Raw genomic sequence first — 12,654 nt, 5'->3', positions numbered from 1 at the left:
TGGACATTATGCAAGCACAATGTTGACATTCAATCCAAAAAGCCTTTTTTGACTCAATAACAATAAGCTGAGCTGGAATATACTTGGATTCTGACTGCATCAAAGAACTGTGAATGCAAAATATTCCATATTTCTTGATTGGTAGGTTATTTCAAAGACATTTTTAAATTCTTGTGAATGATAATCTCTACAGACAGGAGAAGATATCAGAGTGCTACATAGAGCTTATCTGGGACAAACACATGCTGAATCTGAGATTTACCCCAACGGGCACGTCTTCATGCTGTTATCATCTGCTCCTTCATATCCGGGCTTGAAACAACACAACGGTACAGAGGAATGCTTAGGTACACTCTGACAGTACTACACAGCCTGAAGATCAGAACCACAGAAGAGACACAACAGCAGAGCTGACAAACATAAACCACTATCTTAAAAGATTACAGAAGAAGTACGTGACGATGAAGATATATCCTTTGGATACTGTAAAACCCCATAATGAGGTACCATTAGTTAAGTGTCAACAAAGAAATAAAACAAACTCTCTCATGCTCTTTATTGTTATTGCACCTATCAGTAGGCCCTAAACAGCAAGGGACTGTGTAAAGCCTTATCTGTGACTGTCGTCTCTCAGCAATGTTCTGATTCACTGAGCTGAACATTTTTGCTGACAAAGCCTGACAGCACATTTGAAAGATGACCATTTCCAACAGTGCTCAATAACTGTATAAAACAATTTGTGTGTCAGAGGACATCTCCTGGTGTATACTGGACATTAATAATAGTTGAACAAGTGCAAGTTTTATAGTTAAATACACCGTCTTTCCTACAGCTAAAAAACAAAACAAAACAAAAAAACTGCTCATGCACACACGTGCTTTACATTACCAATAATTACTAATTATGACATTGTATGAAACAATCATTTAAAAGAGTAGATGGAGATTTTATTTGTACTTATATATTTGCCTATTTTAAACTTTAATTCACTAAATTTGCCTGTTTCCAGTCTCACAGATATTACAAGCAAGACGCCTCCCTTGGTCTGCTGTAAGAAAGGATTCTGAAAATGAGCTGCTGCATACGGTCAAACATTGGAGGAACCTAATAATAAGACAGACATCTTTGTGGTGTTCCAACATCTCAGTAAAGATTTTAAAAACACATTTGGCCTGTACCAGATTTTCAGTTCCTGGCTATTCTTGATTTTCTTTTCATGGTTCTTTCCTGCTGTATAGACATTTCAGTTTTCTGTTCACTGTGGCAGCAAAATATACTTCCTGAACCTTCAGAGACTCCTGCAAAAGAGCTAAACTAAAGCAATCTATTTGAAGATGACTAAAGCCAAAATTGCACTCCTTTGCCAACACACTCATGGACAGCTGAAAACGTGACATACTATTTTACTATCGCACTACATTCTATTTTTTCTTGTGTTCCATCATGCACATGGGATCCTAAAGATAAGCAGTTCACTTCCCTCCATGAATTACAGCTCAGTTGACTGGTACTCTTTTCTTTAAAAAACAAATTGTGCAGATGTGGGTATAGGCTCCCTTCTCCACACAGTCTCTCTTCATATTTAAAATGAGTTTTGAGAAAAATGTAAGCAATAGCCACTGAATGACTGACTATAAATGACTTTAACAGTTGGTACACCGATGACATACAAATCCCACAAGTAATCCAGTATTGTTGTTGAACAATACATTTATTTATGAACCTTTAACTGCCTGGTCCTAACATATAGGATAACTTTTGCTTTTTGATCTCTAGTTTCCAGAGACATCTACATTCTGACATACGAGCCAGAAGTTTCTAAGCATTTTTTGTTGAGTAAAGTTTTCAGCATTATCACTGATTATTTTTTATTCAATCAAATTACTTCAGTTTTAATCTATATAGCACCAAATCACAGCAAATATCATCACAAGGCACTTCAAATATACAATCCAATTCAAGCCAATTAGCATCCAATTCGTTGTAAAACAATCATAATCCAATCAAATTCATTAAATTCCAGGTTAATCCAGTTCACACAGAGATACTTCATTAAAAAGTCGCCTTGCTAAGAAAACCAACAGACTGCTTTGATTCTTCTTTTCAATCCAAGCTCCCATCATGAGCGTGCATGAGGTGACAGTAAAAAGGGAAGAAGAATCCTTTTAACAGGAAGAAACCTCTGGCAGAACAAGACTCAGGCAGGGCAGCCATCTGCCCCGACCAGATGGGGGTTGAGAGGACAGGAAAGAGGGAACAACTAGTACCATAACACCACACCAGGCCAGGGATACTTGCTGAGAAAGAGAAACACAAGTTAATGACAACAATGTCATATGTACATGGAGAGTAAAGAGAGCAGAATGAGGAGAGGAGCATCTTGGGAAGTCCCCAGCAGTCTGGGCCTATAGCAGCATAACTTCAGGATGTTTCAGGGTCACCTGAGCCATCCCAAACTATAAGCTTTGTCAAAAAGGAAAGTTTTATGCCTAATCTTAAAGGTAGAGAGAGTGCCTGCTTCCTAAACCCAAACTAGCAGCTGGTTCCATATGAGAGGGACCTGATAACTGAAGGCTCTGCCTTCCATCCTACTTTTAGAAACCCTAGGAACCGAATTAGAGTCAGAGAGAAGTGCTCCGTTTGGAAAATATCTAACAATGAGATCTTTAAGATATTATGGAGGTTGCTCATTGAGAGCTTTATATGTGAGGAGAAGAATCTTGAATTATATTCTGAATTTAACAGGGAGTCAATGAAGAGAAGCTAAAACTGGAAAAATATTATTCAAATATCATTGCACATGTGATATGAATAGTCATAACTACAATAGCTACGGCAGCGTGGTTTAGCAGTTGACATTGATGAACATTCTTCAGACGAGTATAATAAGACAACTCCAACAACACATGCAAGAGAATGAGGGAGATGCCAACTTTACATGTCAAAACTAGCTTTGTGGAAGTGTGGAAATGTCTGATCAGTCAACATGACTGAAAACACTCATGTGAATAGAGCCTTTCACAACCTATACAAATAACTAAAAGGCACAGAATTAACTATCAAAAGCTGAATAAAGCAAGTTTAGAAAATTATAAGGAAACATGTATATTTGTTTGACATTAGCTGCTTAAAAAAAGCTAAAAGGCCGAAAATTATGTTCTGAATTGTGGAGTTGAACTGTTAGACAAGTTTTCATTGGTTTTCTTTTGAGATTTCTTAGTGCAGACCTAAAGTCACATGCACACATATCCATGACAAAGTGTGACTGAGTATTTAAGGCGAGCAAAAGCTGACCTAAACACTGAAATGTCATAAACTGGCCAACTACTAACAACTATGCATTAGAAAACCAACTATTAGACAACTAACTAGCTAATTGCACTGCCTTTATCACAGAAATGTGTCCTTCCTTGATGTCAGGATTTACAGAATTGTCTACCCGATTGTGGAGGAATATTGTGACCAAGGAAAAACTGGTTTAATGTTGTACAAACCGAAGGCGAAATACCGCAACACCACACACTTGGCAATGCATCAGCTCATAGAATCAACCTCCATATCCCCACTATGTGCCAGCAGCTCATAGTGGGGATATGGAGGCAGCACATTTACTCAGAAAAAAACAACATTTCATGAGTAACTGTGGCCAGAGGATCCTCACTGGATAGAATGGTAGTGTTTTGTGCAGAAACACGGCAATAGAAAGTTAAAAATCTCGATCAACACCCACCTTATTTTTCTCCAAGTAGTTTTGAAACCTTTACTAGAGACAGGTGGGATTAACAAATACACCAATATGTCTCTGTGACTGCTGCACTGAATCTCTCCCTCCCCTCCTGGCGTGTTCAGGCTGCACCAATGCATCTTTACTGAATCCTTGGCAGGTTTTACCTGCCAGGAGAATGTAAGTCTCACAATTTAACAAATATTGGTGATTAGTTCACAGCAGGAAGATGTCAAAAATATTTATTATCTGCTGTGTGTGTTTGCGATTTAACAGCTAAGCAGTTTGCTTTGATTAAAGTGAGCTTTGTTTGATCCTTTATTGAATTTTATTTGAGCTGATTAGAGATATGTTGATGAATTTCTGCTTTACTCAGACTTCAAGATCAATATGTAATACAATGACCATATTTCTGTATTATGTTAACATGCCTTTTTAGCAGTCAAGAGTGTTTCCACAAGGAGTGTGTTGCTGTGAGCAGATACGCTCAAAACAGACAAGTGAGATAAAAGACTGCAGAATATCTGGATCAAAGCACTGTGTGGTGATACATCACCATGTCACATCAGCGCCGTCTTTGAGGACACTCACATTACGCACTGTTGAAGAAATTAATTATGGGCTTGACACACAGTCAGAGTAAATAATGCAAATAAACACTTGTCTAATTAAATTATTATTTTTGACTATAGCGCTGTGCAGAACTGATTTGATGTCACTCAACTGTAAGCCAATCGTGATCAACTCAACAGCTGTTTAAGACTGTTGAAGCTAGCTTCTTTTGTGGAGCGTGGCCAAATAATTTATGAATGTTTCACTCATTCATTTTTCATTTGCAAGAATAAGTGTTCTGTTACCCCTTTGGATCTGTGCTACACAAACGTCGCACATCCACTGGGTCCAATTTTTTTTACTTTTTTTTTTTTTATTTGTAATATTTGGGTCAAATGACAGATTAACCCTTAAATCCACACCCGTCATGTGTAGCACATGTGCTGCTGCATGTGCTATTCATCAGGTCAGCTTGATGGGCAGTAAAGCCACACCTGAGGTGATTTATTAGTTAGTAATGACAAAACCCCTGCAAAGCTGGCTTATTGTGGTGTAGCTGATAGCACAAAATGCTTTATGGGTGCTGCCATAAATCTTCCTGCAGGCACAGACATGATGTGGGGGGGAAGGAGTAGGATGATCAACTGAGGGTGCAACATCTCATTAAAACGGGATGAGCAGAAACTGGTATGCCTTAATTTAACAGCAATATTTTTAGCAGTACCACTGTAAAGATAATCAAATTTTATCCCTGAAATCCAGTGTGAAAAAACTAATGAGCACAAGCTCTTTTCAGAAACACGAATGACCTTTGGGCTGCAGTTGATTTAACAGAAATAGTCAGCAGTGGGTGGGGTGGTCTGTTTGTTTTTCCATTCGTTCATGATTAAACTAAACAGAAACCTCCATCCCTCCTTCTGATATGATGCAGACATACACTGCAAGTCTTGTTTTGCACTCAAAATGTCAGAAAGACTTTCAGCAGCTTGGACTAATTCAATGAAATGATAATGTTATCATAATATGATAACTTGGCAAGACGAATAACTTTATTACATTGTCAGATGTAGCTGAATAATAGCTGAGGTGACACTGATGTGAACACCTTGCAAGAAATTTAAAAAAGCATAAGACCACACACATTAAGGTAAGAAAATAGAAAATAAAAAAGCAATAAAAACAGCAGCAGTTTGCAGCTTGTTATGTTCCACACTATGTTCTCCTTTTCCTATTCCTCCCTGAAGGAATGAGATAATCATTCCAGGTCTCCTGCACAGTCACACCTCTTTACCACAGAGTTAAGATTGGCTTTGGAGCTGCAGAGTCCAAGACACAAGAAAGTTTCATCTGAAAACACCTAAACCAGAGAAACCATTTGCAGTCAATAATTTCAAATATAAGGATATAAATGAAAAGTGGCTATTAAAATAAGAGATTAGTGCCGCATTATCAGCAGCTCGTTCAGTTTTGTTCTCCAAGACAAAAGACATACAACACCATGTACGATGACAAAGCTTTCCCCCTAAAATAAAGGGCAAAAATACAAACGTATGTTTTGCATAATTAAAAACAGGGAGAGTGCTGCACTACATTTTGGTATCATTTAGCAACTTTATTCTTGTTTTTAATGAATGTCTTTTATATTGCTTTTCTACAGCACAACTTTCCTTTGTCTTTGCTATCGTGTAACAGCCATGGGATGCTCTACAACTTTAGTTCTCTTGTTTTCTCAAGGATGTGTTGATGAGCTAAACCTAGAACAAATACGTGCGTATGCTACAGACACAGACGCACAAACGTGTAATTTCTCACATTCCCACACAATGTACTGCATGGTTTATAGGTCTGGCTGTGAAGATAGTCTCAGTGGAAATCAATACCACCCACAGATGATGTCATGCACTATTCAGCAAAAAACCCAAGAATTAACCAACCATGCACCAGTAGAAAAAGCAGCCTGGGGAGGAGAAGCTCTTACAGATTCCCATACCAAATTCCTTTGACCTTGTGAATGATTTAAATTCTCTATATTGAAATTAATCTTTACTCTCATTTTGTGCGTTTTGTGTCTTTGTTGTCAAATTAGACTACACCTAAAATTCAGGGCAAATGGAGGAGGTGGAAAGTAGAGCTCTGATTACAACCATACAAAACCACATAAGAGCTGCAGGTAATAGTCAGAAAGTCAAATGGAGAACTCATCAACCAACAGTCCACAGGTACCAGCAGTACACAGAGCAGGTACAAAAGTTCTGAGTTTTAAGCATGTTATTCCCACAGATTTACAATAGGACATTAACACTAGTACTAGGTTATATCAATGGGAATTGCTTGTCTGGTGCATAACCCAAAGACATTCTCTTAGAAAATCATTTGTCTTTTGTAAGGTAGTCAACAGTGAAGAGTTGGGCTGAAAGCATGAGGTGAAAGAAGGAAGCATGATTTTAATGCAGATACCTGGCTGGGTGCGATTGAGGTATGCTGCAAGTATGTAGACGGAGTTAAATCATTCATCTCCCACAAATACTCACCAGCTTTCATGTTTACATGTGTGGTGCAGAAGCCCCAACACATGCTTCTATTTTCCCTCCCTTTTGCTGTTTATGCTCATTGCCTCAAGTTGGAGCTGGATATCTGATTTATTTGTCGCAATATTTTATATTTCATAAAGCTGTAGAGCTTTATATAAAACAACTTTGAGATGTTTTCAGTACTATATTTCTTAAAGCTTCTGTGCCATAACTCAACTATGCCTGATCAATGCTCATTTTGAATAAAACCTTGGTTGAATATGAACCAAAGCTAAAAGGTCAAAGATAAACCAACAATATTTCACTGTAATCCCACCACGTAATCCCTTTGTTTTGTAGAAAACTGTCAAACTCACTTTCTGAATGTTGGTATGGATCCCTGTAAAGACCGTCCAGGGGACGTCCCTGAACCATGGCTTTGTCCTGATAGCAAGCTGTCCGTTTCAAAGGCAAACATCCCATCACGGTCGTCAGGAACATCCAGGAACTCTCCATCGCTCCACACTCCCACTGTGCCATCCATTGGCTGGTATCTGATCCCGATGTTGACACTGGTCTTGAAATGAAAGAAGAGTTGATGAAAGTGAGTGAGGTTGAAGAGGCATAATTTAACTTTAAAGCATATGGATAAATTTTACCTTTCAAATGATGTTATTAATAACCTTTCTGAACATTATTTTCCTTTTATCTCTACCAAAAAAATCTGATACAAGTACAACCCACGATTCCAAATAAGGCCAGACGCTGGATAAAATGTAAACAAAAACCAAGATGAAATGATTTGCACAGAGCAATGTTTTATTGACAATAGAACATAGAAAACATACAAATATTGAAAGAGACACATTTACTATTTCACAAAAAATACACAATTAGTCCAACAAAAAGTTGGAAAAGGAAGCGGAACTAAATAGAAACAGCTGGAGGAACAGGGTAAACTAATTTGGAACCAATCAAGTTAATTGGCAACAGGACAGTAACATGATTTGTTATAAAAAAAGAGCACCTTGGAAAAGCAGAGTCTCTATGAAGTAAAGATGAACAGAGGCTCAGCTATCTGCAAAAAATTTGGAGCAATTTCAGAATAATGTTCCTCAGAGTATATAGCAGCTTAATATAAGTTAATCAGCATTGTCATTTTGATGTTAGGTTTTTGCACAAAGTGTTGTAATATTTATGTCCACATATATAAAACAAGAAGCTGGAAGGCTTTGTTACAAAACCTATCCCAGATATGTCATAAAGTTAGTCACGTCATGTCTTACCCTGGGACTAGCTTACAGAGAACAGTACAGAGGCTTATGTAAACAAGCCCTGGAGCTATGAAAATTGACAGATAAAAAGATACATCATAGTAATATATGTTAGATAAAGATTTTGTAAAATAGCTCAAACATTCAGGGAATTTATATAAACCGATGTCTTACTGGTGCACGTCTTTTTCTATGACCGTCATTGCAGAGACAGAAAAAAATTGTATTTGTCAAAAGTTATGAAACTTGAACATATACAAATTAATGAGCCTAATCTAACTCCAAACTCATCACATACAGTGCCCTCATCCTGTCTTGACTTATGGCCAAGATATCTTAATGCAATGGGTGCGAAAGGGTGTATTTTAAGCCAAACTAAGATATTTTTTATCACCACAGCAGTACAGTAGTTGTGTAACCTAAACCAAACCAGTCTTTTTGTGCAAACCTGACTTAATAAACTACTTTATTGTTTTCACAAAAAACAAAAATAAAGGTCTCAAGAGACTCAAGCACCTGACTCAAAGACCCACCACAGAACAGAGATGTTTGGAATTTTGTAAAGCCTTAAGACCTTTCTATAGTGCTTCCTAAACACACCCTAAAATATTATTACATTTTCAAAAGGTAGACAGACAAAACCAAGTTAGAGTAAGAAGTTCTGATTTAATGGAATGACAATGAGGCATAAGTTGCTGCACTGTTTTTCTTTCTCTAGAGAACAAGGTAAAAAAGTTGTTGATGCTCATTGAGCTGGAAAAGGTTATAAAACTTCCTCTGAGGAATTTAGACTGACAGTCAGATTGTGTTTAAATGGAGGAAACATAAGACTCTTGTTACTCAGCAGAAATAAGCAACATTTTCTCCACAATTAGTTCCAGTTGGCTTCCTGCTAAGTTTATTTGAAGTTTTTTGCTGGACAAGTACCACACCAGATCTTAAATGCAATAGTCCACATACTTTCACCACCTTACAGATATATAGAGTTTCATCCATCCCCCTACATAATAAATGAATAAATGAGATTTGCCTCAGTTTTTCAAATTATTTCTTTTATGCAGAAAAAAAATGCAATTTACTACTAGCTGCAACACATTTAGCAGCCATCAGCATGGTTCGTGTCTGTTGTTCTGTATCTACGGTACAGCCTTATGGAGCAGTAAGCGTTGCTGCTTCTCTTCATTTTGCTTGATATCACTATTTTGCTTGTAAATTATTTATTTGATTCTGGCATTTAAGGGCTGGCAATAAGTTTAGCATGGCAACCAATCACCTCTTCTCCTTGTTTTACACTGGGGGAATTAAGACTGACACCTTAATGCATGTCAGGAACATGACTGGCACAATAGTTTGTCTTTAGTCTCTCCACTGGAGTCATGTCTGGACAAATACTATCCTCTTGACAATGACCTGATCTTTATTACGGAGAGGCCAATTTATTCCTGTGACAAAGACGGATGAGGAGCAAATAAACATGGGGCTTGCTCTCTCTCACTCCGTTTTCCTTACAGTACATCCTCACCATGCGCCCACTGTAGTCCACCAGGAATTATATTTGTTTCTATAGCAACAACAGCTGCAGAATTGTAAGTGACGCACTGTGGTTAGTTTTACCGCTTTCTTGTAACAGGGATGTACAGCAATGAAATTCTTCTCATTTACTCCAGCCGGCTTCTGAAGAGAGCAGGAAACATCAAGAAAGACTAAACACACTCTGGTCATTTCTTTTTGAGCCTCTTCATTCAGGCAGAATGAAAGTGATGAAGGCACAGACAAACTAGCTGAGAAACTGCCCCCCCCCCCCACCCCCCCACCCCCCAGCTGCTGTGAATGCACTGCTGAACTTTGGACTTTAAGGATCTACACTTCATGGATTTTTAAAAACTTTTTTTTATTGTTTTTAATTATTCAGTTTATTTAATTGCTGATTTAATTGGTGTTTAATCATTTTTGACAACGCTGCTAAGTTGGTGATTGGTCCCAAATAACATTTCAGAGCACCTCCCATGCAATGTGTCAACATCTCTGAAAGCACACATCGGCACTCTCAGCTCCACCAACACAATTCTGCACCCCGTAGTAGTTTTAAATTTCATATGGTTTTGTTGTCCTTCACACATCCTCATTCTTCCCATACTTTTTAACACTTTCATTATACTTCACCACAGAATCATCCTTGCACTCCTCATTACCACTTAACTGCTCTCTGTTGGGCTGTTCTGAATAAACTCTTATTTCAAATCAATAGAGAATGTCTAGAACCATTGTTACTGCTGAGCGTCTGATTGTGCTGATATTGCTCCCAGAGTGCTGTATTTCCATCAGATCCTTGTTGCTGTGAGGGTCTTTAATGCTGGGGTTTTTATTTGCCAAATGATGGCAGTTACAACTGTTATTGGCACCACTGCAAGTGGAAAGATAGATTCATTTCTCCATGTGATGTTCCCTCATGTGCTTCTGAGTGCATTTACATCCTTGCTGGAAAGACAAGCTTATCAGTTACAACATTAAACTATTAGATTGAAGCTATTATGATCACTTAGAGTGCAGCTTTTACTTTGTCATTCCCATCTAAGTAGGGAAGGAAAATTGATCACCTCTACTTTTTTTTTTATATGGTTCCAAAGCCATTTTAATTAATCTATGATACTGTACATACATGTAATGAAATAACCTGTTTTTGGAGGCTGTGTGGCATCATTTCCCTTAAATGCATTCTGATATATCTGACATAATTTGACAGTTTCTGGTCTTTCCTTTAATTAAGCCAAGTCTATTTTTCTTCTTACATTTTATGGCATGTTTGCACAGAGAATTAGCATGCCTAAATAAAATTAATTAAGCACATTCATAAACAAATAAGGGGGTTCAGCTGCCAGGTGTGTTGGTGTTTTGTTAAACATATTTGTGTGTTAACCGTGCTGCCAACACCCTGGCAATTAATCTCAATTCTGTACCAATATCAGCTACATATGTCAGGACTTTTCATTCACAATGTTCTAAATAAGGCAGTAATCAGTTTTTGATTTATACAAGTACTCGAGTAGCCTTACAAGCTGTTAGCCATTTAATTGGCCAACTTCCTGAAATGTGCAGTTTCTTCAAAATTCGCCATAAAAGTTGCAATATTTGTCACCTCACAGCAAGAGGGTTCCAGGTTCAATCCCCGCCTGGGGCCTTTCTGTGTGGAGTTTGCATGTTCTCCCCGTGTATGCGTGGGTTCTCTCCGGGTACTCCGGCTTCCTCCCACCGTCCAAAAACATGCATGTCAGGTTAATTGGTGACTCTAAATTGTCCGTAGGAGTGAGAGTGAGCATGCATGCTTGTTTGTCTCGTTTGTCTCTATGTGGCTCTGTGATGGACTGGTGACCTGTACAGGGTGTACCCTGCCTTTCGCCCAATGACTGCTGGGATAGGCTCCAGCCCACCCGCTACCCGACTGACGGATTGACGGTATAGGAAATGGATGGATGGATGGATGAAGTTGCAATATTTCATTGTCCTAATGCACATTTCAGACTGGAAACAAAATGAAACACTGTGGAAATAAGAGGATGCTAAATAAATGGAAGGACTGCCAGGTGATTACTGAATGTAAATTGAGTTACATGAAAATGTAGCTCCCAGTGACCTGTATTGTGAGGAGCTGCAGGCCGGAGCAGATTACATTAAATACGTGACACTTTGTTTTAAAAAAAAATTTTAAAAATGGTATTTAATATGAATTTGCATTTTTGCTTTCATTCTGCATCATTGTGTGCTAGCTCCGATAAGCTCCAGCCCCCCCTGCGACCGTGAATTGGATGAAGTTAGTATAGAAAATGGATGGATGGTTGGTTGAATGGATGCATCATTATGTGCATTCCCAGTATCAAAAATCTTTCAACCTAAATGTATAGGGCAGTAACATTTCAGTAACAACAAGTAACATTGCAAACAGATAAGATGGAGACTCGAGTGCAATCTCTGTGACATGCATGGACCATAACCAGCAACATGGATAAAAGTGAACCAGACAACACTGCAGATTAAGCAGATTCTGAGCAGCAAGTTATTTCTCATATGTAGTAATCCATGCTGAATGCATTCTGTCAGTGTCATCACATGTATTTCCCACATCCTACATTTCAGAGCCTGCGCTTTTTCACTTTTACGTCGATACATAAATTAAATCAGTAGTTTTGTATGCACGCCCTCTTCCCAAGCACAATTACATGATATCTAAAGAATTTCCAAAGACGAGAAGCAACTTCTTGCATAACTACTTTAATTTGCAGATTGCAAGCAGTCCACTTTGGGAGCTTACCTTTATTGATGTGTTGTTGTCATCGATAAGTGTATCAGTCAGCTCCAGATGTCCCTCCTCAGCCACCTTCTGAAGTACCATACAGAAGGTCCCAACCAGCCTGCAGGAAAACGGCAACATAGTGTAAACAGAAATCCAATGATTGTGATTTTTTTTGTCCTTTGCTTCACCTCTGTTGCCCATCTGTTCCCCTCTGTTTTAAGTCTTATTGAGTCATTGTCACATTGCCTCTGCCTTTATCAGTAACACTAGAAAATACTGACAAATGGTATTTTCTATTCACCAGAG

At 38.2% G+C, this 12,654-nt stretch overlaps 1 protein-coding gene across 10 annotated transcripts in view; it reads right to left on the bottom strand.

The window, feature by feature from the left end:
* Positions 1-12,654, bottom strand: part of otofa (otoferlin a) — a 103,407-nt gene that overhangs the window by 58,907 nt on the left and 31,846 nt on the right. For all 10 annotated transcript variants that reach the window (XM_072361935.1, XM_072361943.1, XM_072361934.1 and 7 more), the window contains exons 4-5: positions 12,367-12,466; positions 7,164-7,363 (exon numbers count right to left, since the gene is read on the bottom strand). In XM_072361935.1, coding sequence (XP_072218036.1) covers positions 7,164-7,363; positions 12,367-12,466 — 300 coding nt within the window. The remainder of the gene's footprint in view (positions 1-7,163; positions 7,364-12,366; positions 12,467-12,654) is intronic.

Source organism: Leuresthes tenuis, unplaced genomic scaffold (assembly GCF_036924035.1).
Source record: "Leuresthes tenuis unplaced genomic scaffold, fLeuTen1.0.hap1 SCAF_13, whole genome shotgun sequence".
Taxonomy (NCBI): Eukaryota; Metazoa; Chordata; class Actinopteri; order Atheriniformes; family Atherinopsidae; genus Leuresthes; species Leuresthes tenuis.
This window is presented reverse-complemented; position numbering and strand designations above follow the sequence as displayed.